The following is a 16,607-nucleotide window of genomic DNA, read 5'->3' as shown; positions in this document are numbered from 1 at the left end:
CATCACTAAAGAGGTCTTCGGGCCACTTGTGGAATAAATGCCACATCGAGTTGATGCATTTCGCTAGGCTAGAGTGGGTCCTACATGATAGTAGGCATCTATCCCATCACTCTTTTGGCACTTTAGTGTATATCGACAGAAATATTTGTACAAGTATTGCAGAGACCATAGAGAAAAGTGATTTTCTTTATGGTAACTGCTTTAATAAATGTTGTTGATCGATGTGTCAGATTATGCTGAACCTAGAATATTTGACACTTAAAGGGGTATTCAATATGAAACGTTAACTTCACTGTTGAAGTTAACGTTTCATATCAGAGTTTTTACCTGCGTTAAAGTATCGGGCGCGCGCCCGCTTATCCCCGTATTCAATATAAAATTAACGAAAACGGGAGCCTCCGAAGTTGGATTTGCGTAAAGTTACAAATTTTTCCTTAAAAAAATTGTAAGACCCCCCCCTAAAGTTGTAAAAACATGGGGGATCACTATGGGTACCCCCGTTTTAGCCTTTAAATGAAAGTCGGGAATTTAAATAGCCGCAGCAGGTATTTTTTCCTGACATTGAAGAAGTGATGCAGAAGAGTACTTAGGTTTTTTTTTTTCGTTTTTTTAAGTGGTCCCATCAAATTTGGGGTACATGAAAATGGGTACTAGCATATTTTGATGTCCCTAAAGTAAGTTTTTAAAAATTCTGCAATAGTGCACCTGCCGCTATAAATCTATTCTAGAAAACACCTGCCGCATACTTGCAGAATAGCCCTGAACCCCAATTCTGCACTTTTCTTCGACACCTATTCAATGGTGAAAAGTTATCACCGTTTTTTATCAAAGACTTTTCAAAACTGCGATAAGTCTTTGAAATTGAATACTGTGTAAAACTAAAACCTGCGATAATGATGTCATAAGTGCGATATTAACGCAAAAATTATGTTATCGCTCCCATATTGAATACCCCTATTAGTGGTAGATTCACTTGTTTATGCGACCAGCCATGCGTTGGTCATGACGGCCGCATTCTCATACCCTAATGGGATTAAGCAGCTTCTCCCAACGCTAAGTGCCAGGCGAACTGCCGTTGAAGCATGTCTGGCACTCCCAACCAGGCCCAAAACCCTACTTTACACGGATTTCTGCTTGCACCTCAGGAGGGTGCATATAGAAATCCACGATAAGTGCAACCGTGGTGCTGGTCGCCCAAAACAATGTAATAGATTTCAGTCACTTTAGATGGGATCTAGGGGAGCTATAAGCTATTGAATCTCCCCATTAATCTTCTGATGATACATCTTACCATTAGAATGATAAAAGTTGTAAATGGAGAAGGATATCCTGCTGGTGTTTTGTTTAGTTTATCTGAGGTCTCCAAACTAAACTTGATAGTTGGCATAGCTAAAGGTGGGTACACACCTGAAGGATATATCTGCAGATCAAGTGATCTGCAGATATATTTTTAGATGATGGTCGTTCATAGACACTGAACGACCATCATCTATCCGGCAGCCGCGGGTCCTGCTGGCAGGGAGGCGGGTCAGGCCGCCCCCCTTCCCTCCTCTGCAGACCGCCCGTACACACTTGCCGATGGACAGATATGTCTGCAGACATATCTGCCCATCGGCTGTGCAGCACAGCCAATGCGATATGTCTGTGAACAAAGCAGTTCATAGACATATCGTCTGTACACACTGGCCGAAGCCCAGCAGATATATTGGCTGATCAATTGATCAGCCAGTGTGTACCCAGTAATAGGTTCGAGGGGAACACAAGGGAGAAAATTAAATCCTAGATCTTTCAACAAAGCCTCCTCAATGTCTTTTGTCATGGGCCCACATGACAGGAAAGTATCTGGCTTAATTGCATCACATTGTAATACCTTTCAAAAATATGCAGTTCCAGTAACCTGGCTGAGAAAGGGAGATGGAACTCACATTGGTTATGTTTGAAATAAATATAGCAGCCTGGTTAGAACATTCATTTTTATTGCATGGACTCTGCCAAAGCACAACATATAAATAAGTCTACATGTATTTAGAGATAGTTTAATATGGGCTATTAAGGAAGTATTAGCTTGGAATAGTTGGTTGTAGTTCTAGGCTGGGTACACTGGAGCAACAGGCATTCGTTCTGACATCGGAATGAATGCCAGTGAACAGTGATTGTGCATCTACACTGCACAACTTTAATGAACAACGGAACGATCATCGTTACGTCATTCATTAACAATGCACTGGCCCCTAGCGATATAGCTTGTGCAGCGCATCAAACCTGGCAACTGTTGCTAGCAACCTCTAGAGCGCGCAATTGCCAGTACACACTGAGCGATATAGGCGATATGCCGTTTCGTAATGACATATCGACCAGACAGCGCTCCTGTGTGTAACCGGCTTAGTGCTTAGATGCCCAATTAATAAATAGCTAGAGGTCTGCATTGGAAATAATTGATTTCCAGCTATTTTGTGGTATGAAAAGTTAAAGCCTCTGATTTTACTATTTACCTTCTATCCCGATAAGGATCCATATATATCTCTAATTCTGCAAACCAGGTAGGAAGCAAGGATTGGGTCCTTGCTAGAGCTAATAAGTCATCCATGAATAGTGAGATTTTGTATTTCTTCGTGATTTCTTTGTGACGATCTCAGTTTTCTCTATATCCAGGTTGAGGCTAATTTTGGCAGCTAGACGTTCAAATACCATTAAATTAAAGGGCTGTATGTCCAACCATGTCTAGTGCAATAGTTCAAATAAATCATAGATGAACAAAGCCCATTGGTCAAGACTGGTCATAGGGGTTTGAATAGCCTGTAAAATTTGTAGTGAAATCCAAATATCTCAAACTCTGAAAGCTAAATAGTATAGATAGCTTATCAAAGGCAATACCTGAACTACGGAGTGGGGTTTTAGCTTGTTAATGTAGGATATGAGGGTCATAATCCTAATGTTGCTCTGAGCTTTCCTGGTAGATCCATTGAATGAAGTTGTATGGTTGAGTCTGTTGGACAATATTAGACAAGGGTGTGTTGGCATGAAATCCCCCCTCCAGACTGGTGTATTACTCCTGTACTTAATTGTGTCCCCCAAGGATTCTACGTGTTGGCTTAGTTTCTGTTGAATAAATGATGATTGTGCATGTAATCTATTAGGTGTTGTTTGTTAGCATTGTTTTATAACATTTTAGGAATTGGTGAGTATAGACGATTTTATGTCCTCATGTCAACACAGATTTTTAAAGTTTAATGTCAAGTTATCGAAGCTTAAATGCTGTCATTGTTATGTATGAGCTGCTTTATTATTATGCTGTGCAGTTGTGTAGCCCCATGCCTAAGAAATTATTATATGTGGCTTATACAATGCCTTCTAACACTTGTTCCTACTGCCTATGCTTATGTGAAAGTTGGGAGTTCCGTAATTCCTGGCTATGGCTTTCATGATTCTCTAGGGGGATAAGTCTCCATGTGAGGATTTTTAGAATTCTCCTCTAAAGAGCATCTGGTTGCAAAGGATTTATTTATAGGGTAAAGTCTACTTGACCTTCGTGATCGTCCTTGGATCTGCTTTGGAAGGTTGCTGATTGCTAGCTTGTAGAACTGTAATCTAAAATGATTATTCCTTAGATCAGTGGTTCTCAGACTTTCTTGAATCATGGCCCCCTTAGTGTATCAGAATGTTTTTCATTGCACCCACGGACCAAAAGTTTCTTATTGACCAATTCTGCAAAGATTATTAAATTAAATAAATTGTGCTTATCTGTCACACTTAGGTTCAATCATATGTTGGTGGACAGGGTTGTGCGTTTGTTTGGCCACATATTTTATGATTGGCAGCAACTAGTACTGGTGGCTGCCAATCACTCTGACTATAAAATAAAATAACTTCAGTTGGTGATGGCCTTCCAAACCATGGCACCCCTGCAAGTGACCTGTGGTACCCAGCTTGGGAACCACTGCCTTAGACAGTGATTTGTCTAATAGGGCATTTACAGATGTGTCCTGTTACATCGTTGCTGTGTACGTAGCAAATTGCACCACGAATGGCGCGAGGTGTGTGCCCGCGAGCGGATACCGCACTGCGTTCACACCTGCGCCTCCATAGGATTGCTTGGTACGATCGCAGTGCGCGCCATAGCGTACTGTAGTGTGTGCTGCTGCAGGCAATGCGTGTGTATGTTTGTAGCACGATCGGCAAAGATGTAGCAAGACACATCTGTACATGTTAGCACAATGGCTGCTGTACATGTGTATCGTGCTCTGCGTACATATTGGAGCATACCATGAGCAACTGCAGAAAATATATATTTTCTATTAATATTTTGATTTAAATTAAATTGAGCTGGGTATGCCCCCTTTATTCAAGTTCTGCTTTCTAAATGTTGCATTAAATGTCCCTATTCATGACTATATCTCTAGTGTTTTTTTAATACTATGGTGTCCATAAGATGTAGGTTTGAAACACAAACCATTAACCAGGTTAAAGCATTAAGTGATGCTTAAAGGACCGATATCTTCTGTGTTTTACTTTTACATTAAAACAAGTGAGAGCTTGTTCTCGCTGTTGGTTACAGGCCTGCCTGCATTATGTTGCCATGCGCTACGTTCACTAGAGCCATAGTGCTTCTCAAAATAATGATCTGTTCACTATGAGAACTGCGCTGTCGGTACTTACATTACTAAACGCACTGCCAGCTGCATCATTAACGTGTTTGTCACTATATAACTGGTCCCCTTGGTATCCTAAGCGAATACTGGCAGTGCCATCCTTTCCTCTCTATACATCACTATTTTTAGGTCCAAAACCGCACTGTTCACTTATTGGTGAAAAAAGCTAACCTCTGCATACCATTGGCAGCTCCATCACATACTTTTTTTCTTTTGCCATTTACTTTTCTGCAAGCAACACTTTTTAAGTTATATTGATATTTTTATTCCTTTTATGCTCCTATAAAAACCACTTAGAAGAAAAAAGAAGGGCAGAGGCTGAAGCTCGCAATGGAAGTGAACTTAAGCAAAAGGTTTCTGACTTCTCAACACGTTGTGTGTCTACCACAGGCTAGAGAAGCAGGCGGTATTCCTAATTGGGATGTTTTGTTTGTTTTTTTGTTCATGTGTGTCTTTCCGGCTCAAGTACATCCTGCTAAGTCTTTTTCATTAATAATAAAGAAGCAAAACTTTATTTCCACATAACAAAAAAAGTTTCTCGGCATCATGGGGATTCAGCTTTGTGTTCTTGTTATTCTCGTGTTCATTCATGTCCACACGCATCTATTTCTACATTAAAAATACAGGTTTCTTCTCTCTAGATTCTCCTAAACATGGACAATGAAGTCCCGGAGTTTCTGAGCCCCAAGGAAGAAATAATCTACTGGAGAGATCTGTCTAAGACTTTTAAACAGAGGTATGTCTGTATTAATGTACTCTCTGCAACACTGTGTATATATGGACGCTTCATCAGCAATGGAAAAAGATTATTGATACCTATCAAAATAGTGCGATAGGATACACCAGCTTTCAGAGTAATTCTGGACGTCATGGTCTCTGAGCCATGTGATTGCATGCTGCTGTAATATCTCTACAGTAGCCAAAGGCCAGTCATCTTTCTCCTTTCATCAGCCCAATCACAAACCTCTGAAAGGGCTCCCATGGCTGTAAATTGTGCTCGGAGGAGAGTTAAACACTTATCAGCAATGCAGAGTTTTTCTGTAGAGGTTTGTTTATAAATGAAAGACTCTTGAATAAGCAAATTAGTTTGTACACATAACATTTTCCTTAAATACAGATATGGCCTGTAGGACATCGCACGTCATGGCAGAGAGTGACAGGCAGAAGTAACTATTGTTAGCTGTTTGGAGCTCAGTTGTGCAATGTTCTATTTAGGCCACACTTTTTCATGGGTACGAAATTGCATCCCTTAATTACATATTACTGCCAACTACACATGTCATTGTTTGGCTCTATGTAAATTTCTTTCCTCTCCTTGCAGTTTAATTTATTGTAAGCATGCCATCAAATAGCTGTTTCATTCTTAGTTACCAGGAAGCCCGTGACGAACTGGTGGAATTTCAGGAAGGGAGCAGAGAGTTGGAGGCAGAGCTGGAGACTCAGCTGGTGCAGGCAGAACAGAGGAACAGAGAATTGCTATCGGATAACCAAAGACTTAAACTCGAGGTGGAAACCTTAAAGGTGTGAACCTGACTGTGTCTGTTGTGTTCTTTTGTTTTCTTTCTTGCTGATCTTGCCAAACTAAAAACATTTTGGTACTATCCCACTCGACAGGAGAAGCTTGAACATCACTACTCGCAGAGCTACAAACAAGTCTCTCTTCTGGAGGATGAGCTGGGCCGGGCTCGGAGTATCAAAGACCAGCTCCACAAGTACGTCAGGGAGCTTGAACAGGCCAACGATGACTTGGAAAGAGCCAAACGGTGAGTTACACTCTGTGCTGGTCTGTGTTAAGAGAGTTTGAGCTTCAGCGAAGGTTGAATGTTTATTGTGAAATTGTGTGATTAAAGCAACCTAAATTTGATGCTATTTAGGTGGTGTGAATAACAACTGTCCCTCAGTAACACTTCCCTTCTCTGCGAAAGTCTGGTCACATTTGGAACTGCTTTAAGATATATATTGGAAGTTATAGTTTCAGGACAGTCTATTTTGTACAGGTTGTCATCTTACAATAACTGTTATTCAGGATTCCTGAAACTGCTGGAATAATAATTGTGCTCTGCTGCCAGGGTTGAAATTCTAGTCCTTGTGTAGTAAAGATGTGTGTGTATATAGAGAATCACAACCTAATACTTTTATTTTACCTATTCATCCCAATTTACAGACTACCTTATTTACCATATTTTATGATCTGGCGGGCATACTTAATTTACTACTGTGGTCATGCTAGGATGCAGACTCTGATTGTGAGCCTTTATGCTAGCATTATTTTTCCATGTGTTTAGGTATCTCGGCCACCTTTAGTTAATTAAAATACATAAATATGAACTTACATACAATGAGCTCTCATGGTATACCACAACACACACATTCCATTATACTGTAGGTACCAGTAAACACAACCCAGGAACTCTGTGAAGCTGTGAGTATAACTATTTACAGCCAGGACCGCAGGGGCTACAGCTATATTGGTCAGTGCTGTAAGTGACATAGGTTACAGCCAGGACTGCAGCTATATTGGTCATTGTTGTAAGTGAAATAGGTTACAGCCAGGACTGCAGGGGCTACAGCTATATTAGTCAGTGCTGTAAGTGACATAGGTTATAGCCAGGACTGTAGGGGCTACAGCTATATTAGTCGGTGCTGTAAGTGACATAGGTTACAGCTAGGACTGCAGCTATATTGGTCATTGTTGTAAGTGAAATAGGTTACAGGCAGGACTGCAGGGGCTACAGCTATATTAGTCAGTGCTGTAAGTGAAATAGGTTACAGGCAGGACTGCAGGGGCTACAGCTATATTGGTCATTGTTGTAAGTGAAATAGGTTACAGCTAGGACTGCAGCTATATTGGTCATTGTTGTAAGTGACATAGGTTACAGGCAGGACTGTAGGGGCTACAGCTATATTAGTCAGTGCTGTAAGTGAAATAGGTTACAGGCAGGACTGCAGGGGCTACAGCTATATTGGTCATTGTTGTAAGTGAAATAGGTTACAGCTAGGACTGCAGCTATATTGGTCATTGTTGTAAGTGACATAGGTTACAGGCAGGACTGTAGGGGCTACAGCTATATTAGTCAGTGCTGTAAGTGAAATAGGTTACAGGCAGGACTGTAGGGGTTACAGCTATATTAGTCAGTGCTGTAAGTAAACTAGGTTACAGCCAGGACTGTAGGGGCTACAGCTATATTAGTCAGTGCTGTAAGTGACATAGGTTACAGCCAGGACTGTAGGGGCTACAGCTATATTAGTCAGTGCTGTAAGTGACATAGGTTACAGCCAGGACTGCAGCTATATTGGTCATTGTTGTAAGTGAAATAGGTTACAGGCAGGACTGCAGGGGCTACAGCTATATTAGTCAGTGCTGTAAGTGAAATAGGTTACAGGCAGGACTGCGGGGGCTACAGCTATATTAGTCAGTGCTGTAAGTGACATAGGTTACAGCCAGGACTGCAGGGGCTACAGCTATATTGGTTATTGTTGTAAGTGACATAGGTTACAGCCAGGACTGCTGGGGCTACAGCTATATTAGTCAGTGCTGTAAGTGACATAGGTTACAGCCAGGACTGCTGGGGCTACAGCTATATTAGTCAGTGCTGTAAGTGACATAGGTTATAGCCAGGACTGTAGGGGCTACAGCTATATTAGTCGGTGCTGTAAGTGACATAGGTTACAGCTAGGACTGCAGCTATATTGGTCATTGTTGTAAGTGAAATAGGTTACAGGCAGGACTGTAGGGGCTACAGCTATATTAGTCAGTGCTGTAAGTGAAATAGGTTACAGCTAGGACTGCAGCTATATTGGTCATTGTTGTAAGTGACATAGGTTACAGGCAGGACTGTAGGGGCTACAGCTATATTAGTCAGTGCTGTAAGTGAAATAGGTTACAGGCAGGACTGTAGGGGCTACAGCTATATTAGTCAGTGCTGTAAGTGAAATAGGCTACAGCTATATTAGTCAGTGCTGTAAGTGACATAGGTTACAGCCAGGACTGTAGGGGCTACAGCTATATTAGTCAGTGCTGTAAGTGACATAGGTTACAGCTATATTGGTCAGTGCTGTAAGTGACATAGGTTACAGGCAGGACTGCAGGGGCTACAGCTATATTAGTCAGTGCTGTAAGTGAAATAGGTTACAGCCAGGACTGCAGGGGCTACAGCTATATTAGTCAGTGCTGTAAGTGACATAGGTTATAGCCAGGACTGTAGGGGCTACAGCTATATTGGTCAGTGCTGTAAGTGACATAGGTTACAGCCTGGACTGCTGGGGCTACAGCTATATTAGTCAGTGCTGTAAGTGACATAGGTTACAGCCAGGACTGTAGGGGCTACAGCTATATTAGTCAGTGCTGTAAGTGACATAGGTTACAGCCAGGACTGTAGCTATATTGGTCATTGTTGTAAGTGACATAGGTTACAGGCAGGACTGTAGGGGCTACAGCTATATTAGTCAGTGCTGTAAGTGAAATAGGTTACAGGCAGGACTGTAGGGGCTACAGCTATATTAGTCAGTGCTGTAAGTGACATAGGTTACAGCCAGGACTGTAGGGGCTACAGCTATATTAGTCAGTGCTGTAAGTGACATAGGTTACAGCCAGGACTGCAGGGGCTACAGCTATATTAGTCAGTGCTGTAAGTGACATAGGTTATAGCCAGGACTGTAGGGGCTACAGCTATATTGGTCAGTGCTGTAAGTGACATAGGTTACAGCCTGGACTGCTGGGGCTACAGCTATATTAGTCAGTGCTGTAAGTGACATAGGTTACAGGCAGGACTGTAGGGGCTACAGCTATATTAGTCAGTGCTGTAAGTGAAATAGGTTACAGCTAGGACTGCAGCTATATTGGTCATTGTTGTAAGTGACATAGGTTACAGGCAGGACTGTAGGGGCTACAGCTATATTAGTCAGTGCTGTAAGTGAAATAGGTTACAGGCAGGACTGTAGGGGCTACAGCTATATTAGTCAGTGCTGTAAGTGAAATAGGCTACAGCTATATTAGTCAGTGCTGTAAGTGACATAGGTTACAGCCAGGACTGTAGGGGCTACAGCTATATTAGTCAGTGCTGTAAGTGACATAGGTTACAGCTATATTGGTCAGTGCTGTAAGTGACATAGGTTACAGGCAGGACTGCAGGGGCTACAGCTATATTAGTCAGTGCTGTAAGTGAAATAGGTTACAGCCAGGACTGCAGGGGCTACAGCTATATTAGTCAGTGCTGTAAGTGACATAGGTTATAGCCAGGACTGTAGGGGCTACAGCTATATTGGTCAGTGCTGTAAGTGACATAGGTTACAGCCTGGACTGCTGGGGCTACAGCTATATTAGTCAGTGCTGTAAGTGACATAGGTTACAGCCAGGACTGTAGGGGCTACAGCTATATTAGTCAGTGCTGTAAGTGACATAGGTTACAGCCAGGACTGTAGGGGCTACAGCTATATTAGTCAGTGCTGTAAGTGACATAGGTTATAGCCAGGACTGTAGGGGCTACAGCTATATTGGTCAGTGCTGTAAGTGACATAGGTTACAGCCAGGACTGCTGGGGCTACAGCTATATTAGTCAGTGCTGTAAGTGACATAGGTTACAGCCAGGACTGTAGGGGCTACAGCTATATTAGTCAGTGCTGTAAGTGACATAGGTTACAGCCAGGACTGTAGGGGCTACAGCTATATTAGTCAGTGCTGTAAGTGACATAGGTTATAGCCAGGACTGTAGGGGCTACAGCTATATTAGTCAGTGCTGTAAGTGAAATAGGTTACAGCCAGGACTGCAGGGGCTACAGCTATATTAGTCAGTGCTGTAAGTGAAATGGGTTACAGGCAGGACCGCAGGGGCTACAGCTATATTAGTCAGTGCTGTAAGTGAAATAGGTTACAGCCAGGACTGTAGGGAATACAGCTATATTAGTCAGTGCTGTAAGTGAAATATGTTACAGCCAGGACCGTAGGCTGTTTTATGGGGCCCATTTAAGATCTAAACTGATTAAGTTCAATTTTAATAAAAACTGTTTTACCCATAAAATGAAAAACACATGTTCTTTACTAAGAAAAAACTGTATATTTTTGTGTATATTTTTAATATTGATGAATCTATATACACAGGAGTATAAGCTCCAATTGGCACAGTGTTATAACTTGTGTTCTCTTGATATACACTAAAGTCTCAAAATATAAATAAAAGTGCTTCCAGCACAGTATGTATACATCATTGCAATAGTTGCAGTTTACATCCATACAAATTCAAAAATGACCATAGTATCACATATCGTGATCAATCCTTCAATTCAGTGTCATTAGTTGCAAAGTTGCAGTTTACAGCAATAGAATTCAAAATGACTACCGTATTTAAGGAATCTTAAAAGAACCATTTGCTAAAACACATTCAGATTTCCAATATTCTCATGAAAAATATCCCAATTCAGAGTTTATTCATACATCAAATATTAGTTGAGTAGAGGCTGATCAATGCCTGCTCCTGCTATAGATCGTATAGATTGTAAGCTCCATTGAGTCAGGGACTGTTGTGAATGGCCAGATATTCTCTGTAAAGCGCTGCGGAATATGTGTGCGCTATATAAATAACTGGTAATAAATAAATCCAAATACAATTTCCCCCCCCCCCCTTAAAAAAAAAAAAACTGAACAACACGAGTGCCATTTGTGTCATTACAGTAAATAAACATCTAAACATACATAGAATCACCTTTCCTGACATTTTAAGCCAATTCCTTCAGAATTCTTATATGGATATATTAACTATTTTATATATACTCTTGATGTATAGAAAATACTACAATAGTATATAGTTATGTTCTGTAGATTAGGATTTACCATTGGCAAGACCTAAACACAAGCAAAATAATCTGAGGTGGTGTATAAATTATTGTGGCCTTTATCTTTTCTGTTTCTTCCTGTGATATGTGACTGTTGGTCGACCGCAGGTTATGGTTAAAAATAGGTTATGAAAGGTGATTTAATCCTGTGTATGTTTGTTTGTATTTGCTAATATACTGTACTTATCAAGTAATGAATGCTCTTACGGACTTTACATAGTTTCTTTGATCGTAGAGATGAGCGGTTCGGTTTTGGCTCGGATTTTCTCGTCAAGTTCGGAACGAGGCAAAACTCCATCTTTCACGGACACGACAGTACAGATATCCATGAAAGATGACGCTTTTGCCTCAATCTGAGGTCAGAACTTGGCGGGAAGATCTGAGCCAAAACCGAACCGCTCATCTCTAATAGATAGTAGATATTTTGCAGAGTTCACTTTTTAGCAACCAAACCCTTGCAGTACCCTTGATAAAGTGGCTCCAGCTGCTGTTCACTCTCCATCACCTTCGATGTCAGCTGTGACGCACCAAAGTAACATGACATCTTCAGAAACTTTGTTGCAAAGTAGGATGTCATTGGCATAAATCTTGTACTTCTAATGACGTCCTCACATATAAGGTTATCTACCACTCCTATCAAAAATGCTCTGGAGAATCATACTTTGTCTCTCATCACTGTCAGTGCCCAAGATCTTGCTTCCTACTTTAAGGACTAGATTGATTGAGAAAAAATCATTCATGAAATAGTATACTCTAACAGCGGCTTGCTCAATTCCTTTCCTTTGGTGCATTTTCTTTATTTGAACCCACAAATGAAGATACAGTATATAGTCTTCTTATCTTCCTACTCTACTACCACTCCTCTTGATTCTATACCTTCACAAATCTGTTGTTCCTGTCTCCTATGCTAATCCCATTCTAAGCACGCTATACCATTGCAATCTGTCTGGCCCAATATGCAATTTGTAGCATTAACCTCCTATATTAATGTTCTGTTCTCTTGTAGAGTGTAAGCTTGTTAGCAGGACCTCTTAGCTCTGTGTCTGTTAGTGTTACTACCCAGTCTTGTTTTATTAGTGTTTGTTCACGTTATAGCGCTGCAGAATATTCTGACGCTATATGAATAAATGTTAAAGAAATAAGTATATGCACTTTTATGGTTCTTGTAAATAGAACTAGGAGAGATAAAGGTAGAAAGAATAGGTGTGTTAATATGTGCTAGGCTTTAGTGTTATCCTATTGCTGTTCACTAGTGCGCTCCTAGTAGCGATGCCGTTTATAACAGGCCTTGTGCAGTGTGTGGGGAGGGATTCATACTACAAAAAGCAGTCTAAAGTTTTAGGGCTCTCTCACGCAAACGTTAAAAGCCTTGGTGATTTGTGCTGTAGTCATTCCTGTAACAGAATATTAGAAGTGTGTTCTATTGAACTCTCCTGTAGAATGCCTTTACGTTATGCAGAGCTGAAACATTTCTTTTAATGCACCCGTATGTGAGACCCTGCTATTCCCACTCCAGTAGGAGCAAAAATATAAATTATATTAATTGCCTTGGCTACCAAAGGGTAATGTTGTTTATCTAGTCACCTTGCCGAAAGGCCCTTTTTTATTATATTCTAATCACTTATTGTTACACTGCAGGATTTTGCCGATAGCTGTGTAAGAAACCTGGGACATCCAAAGGTGGAACCTCTGTTATTAAGAAGCTAACCTTTCCCCAGCAAGGCTTCTCTCTGAGACCTTGCCCAAACTGGAGAGAGGGGTCATTAGTGTCTATTGACTAAGGTGATAGGAATCAATTATTTAGGTCTACTGGTCCCTCATTTAGCATGTAGCAAATTTACATTATGTCCCTAGAAGCTGTATTTGGATAGATGAGGTCCAGTTACCAGGAAGCAGCATAATGTGAGCTAGTCATTTGCTATTAAGTTAGTAATGTCGTTGTTTGGCTCACAACGCATTGCGGGTTCTGTGATTAATAACATCAGAAAGTGAGGTTAGACCTTCACCCTGAGATGTCAAATTAAGTCTTAAAAGTTTATGGGCATAAAAAAGATGTACGTAGGAACACATCTTATGCTGCCCATCCACTAGGCAATTAAACCTAGCGATTGAGCGATAACGACCGCCGTTATCGCTCAATCGCTTGGTAATCGCCCGCAAATCGTGCAGTTTAATGTCTAATACGACCAGCGATGCGGGTGCACGCTGGTCGTATTGGACATCTATCATCGGGCAAACATGCTGGTCAACCTGACGATAACGTCAGGTTCAGCATGTTACCAGATGATTGGTTGCGCCTGCACTGAACGACTGTTCATTCAGTGTAGGCACATCACAGACATAGAACCGACTGCACGATTACAATGTCGTAATCGTGCTGTCGTTTCTATGTCGTGTAGTGGATGGGCAGCATAAGTCTCTTCCTTTCCTATTGTATAGAACATTTCTGAAGGTGCAAACTGCTGACGAAACCTTTTATCCACCTGTGTGCAGGGCCACAATCGTGTCATTGGAAGACTTTGAGCAAAGGCTGAATCAGGCGATTGAAAGAAACGCTTTCTTAGAGAGTGAACTTGATGAAAAGGAGTCTTTGATGGTGTCTGTACAGAGATTAAAGGATGAGGCACGAGGTATAATTTTACAATGAATCATAATTACCCTTTTCTCATTGTGGACAAAATGTTTTTTTGTATGTTATTCTTTTCATGCACACACCCAAATATGTTGCCAGAGTCTATTTAAAGGGATATATTATCCTCAAACAAAGTGGATAAATATAGATTGTTACTGGGGTTTATTTGTTTTTTCTTTTTCCCTTTTTTCATAAGTACCATAAAGTCAGTATTGAAGGATAATGACAAAATTTGCCCCGCTGTGTTCAGCCATACTGGTGCTCGTGTTGCCTACCAGCAAATGTAAATTTGTATGAAGGTTTGAATGGTATCTTATTACGTGAACTAATCCTTCACACTCCATGCACTGAAGTGCCAAAAGTCATGAGAGGGAAGTCTAGTATCGTGTAGGACCCCCTCTAACATGGTGAAGTGGAGCAACTCGACGTGGCATTGATTCCTCAAGTGGATTGAAGACGACCTGGAGAGATGTTGGCCCATGCCGTCTTGATAGCTTCCAACAGCTCCCTGATATTTGTAGGTGTAGGATCTTGGGTGCGGATGAACCTCTCCACAGTATCCCATAAATACTCGATTGGGTTCATGTCAAGCTATTGTGGTGGCCACACCATTCATCGGAACTCTCCAGAATGCTCCTCGAACACACCATTATGGAACCACCAACAGTCTGCAAAGTGCCTTGTTGACAACTGGGGTCCATGGCCTCATATGGTCTGTACCACTCTTGAACCCTACAGTCAGCCCAAAACAACTGGAACCGTGACTCATTGGACCATGCCCCAAGTTGTCAGTCCTCCATGGTCCAATTAGTGACGTGACGAGCCTGGGTGAGGTGCTGTCCTGTGTCGTTGTGTTTACAGGGGCACTTTAGTAGGTCTTCTGCTCCCATATCCCGTGGAAGCTAAAGAATGCTGCACTGACCTGCTGGATATGCATCTGGTACCTCCTGCATTGAATGTGGATGTGATTTTTAGCCACTGTTGCTTGTCTGTTACCATGGACAATTCTGGCCAGACGCCGCTGGTCATCGAGATCATTAAGCCCACTGCGCTGTGTACGGTGAGTCGTAATGGCATTCCATGAAGTATTCCCAGTACATGTGGCACCGTAGATCAAGGAATGTTGAATGTCTGCACAACTTCGGAAATGGAATGTCCTGTTTGCCAGGCACCCACTGTCATGCACCGTTTGGACTCTGATAATTTGCGTCACCTTGCAATGAGCCGCTGTTTAAACTGACTCACGAAATGTCGGATTACGACTGGTGCACGTCTGAGCATTTCCAAGACGTCACAGGACGGTGACGCCACCTACCATTACCTTTACAAACTGCTATCCCATGGCTTTTGTTACTTCAATGTATATGAACCCTGTCATAGCTTGTGCCTGAGCTGTGAGATTCCAAATAGTATGGATGTTGGATGTGTACTAAATGTGCCCCTGGATTGAGCAGGAGCCGTGTCCATCTAGTCAGTACATGCCTGCCATCCTAGCTGTTTAATTGCATAGAATGGTCTGTGCAAAATGCCTCTGCTCCACCCATTGACCCAAATCCAGTACTCATGTAGCCCCAACAGCTCATGTTTTCAGGATAATTACGGATACAGACAGGTAGACTAAGCAGTGGCGGATTTTATTTTTATTATAATTTTTTTTTTAAAAAAAAACCTGTTTATTGGTATTTTTTAGACATATTAGCAAATTACATAGGCATAGATTACAACAGAAGAACAAATAAAACAGGAAAAACAGATAATGGCATGTCAGTAAGACATTACAATCAGATGAAACTAGGTTAAATATAGTCATGTAGAGTGGAAGACGAAAGACTATCTGGATTAGAATGACACGCTGAGTTGTGGTGGCAAATCTCCTGAGAATGGCTGTTTAACAGGACTCATATCTAACAAAAGTGTAGGGGTAATCTGTATATGAAGTAAGAAGTTGGTGGGAGGGAGAAAGAAAGATAGATGCAAGGGGAAAAGAGGAGGGGGGATTGGGGGAGGGGACCAGTCTGTGCCTGTCGCCAAGATTGGTATGAGCTATATATCGTGGTAAGAGCGGTCATCCATGGCGTCCAAGTTGGAATTGGTGTCGAATAATATGGAAGTTATTCTTTCAGTTAGATAGGTAGGCCAATCACATTGATCATGGCTGATAGTGAAGGGGGTTTGGGTGACTTCCACTGTGCTGCTATGTGACATTTTGCAGCACATACTTATGTGTTAGTTAATTTTTGTAATGGGCGGGAAGTGTGTGGAATAGGTTAGGTTGACAGAAAACAGGCGGGAGGTTGGCATTTGTAGTCCTATGATTGTCTTGATTAAATCTTGAGCCCCCATCCAAAAAGGCTGGATAAGGGGACAGGACCAGCAAATATGCAGCAGGGTTCCTCGTTGCCAGCATAACTGCAAATATAGTAGCAGAATAGATCAAATGGAGAAGGGTAAATAGGAGTTTTCTTTACCGCTGATGGAAATGGAACTCTTAGCCACTG

The 16,607-nt window shown here is 41.6% G+C and overlaps 1 protein-coding gene across 3 annotated transcripts in view; it reads left to right on the top strand.

Annotated features, from left to right (window-relative positions):
* NDEL1 (nudE neurodevelopment protein 1 like 1) overlaps window positions 1–16,607 on the top strand; it is a 49,308-nt gene that overhangs the window by 17,235 nt on the left and 15,466 nt on the right. For all 3 annotated transcript variants that reach the window (XM_088468862.1, XM_088468854.1, XM_088468870.1), the window contains exons 2-5: window positions 5,291–5,385; window positions 6,017–6,170; window positions 6,264–6,412; window positions 13,971–14,107. In XM_088468862.1, coding sequence (XP_088324988.1) covers window positions 5,291–5,385; window positions 6,017–6,170; window positions 6,264–6,412; window positions 13,971–14,107 — 535 coding nt within the window. The remainder of the gene's footprint in view (window positions 1–5,290; window positions 5,386–6,016; window positions 6,171–6,263; window positions 6,413–13,970; window positions 14,108–16,607) is intronic.

This window comes from Taudactylus pleione, unplaced genomic scaffold, assembly GCF_031769625.1.
Source record: "Taudactylus pleione unplaced genomic scaffold, aTauple2 ptg000012l, whole genome shotgun sequence".
Classification (NCBI taxonomy): Eukaryota; Metazoa; Chordata; class Amphibia; order Anura; family Myobatrachidae; genus Taudactylus; species Taudactylus pleione.
Note: the sequence above shows the minus strand (reverse complement) of the source record. Positions and strands in the feature narration are given on the sequence as shown.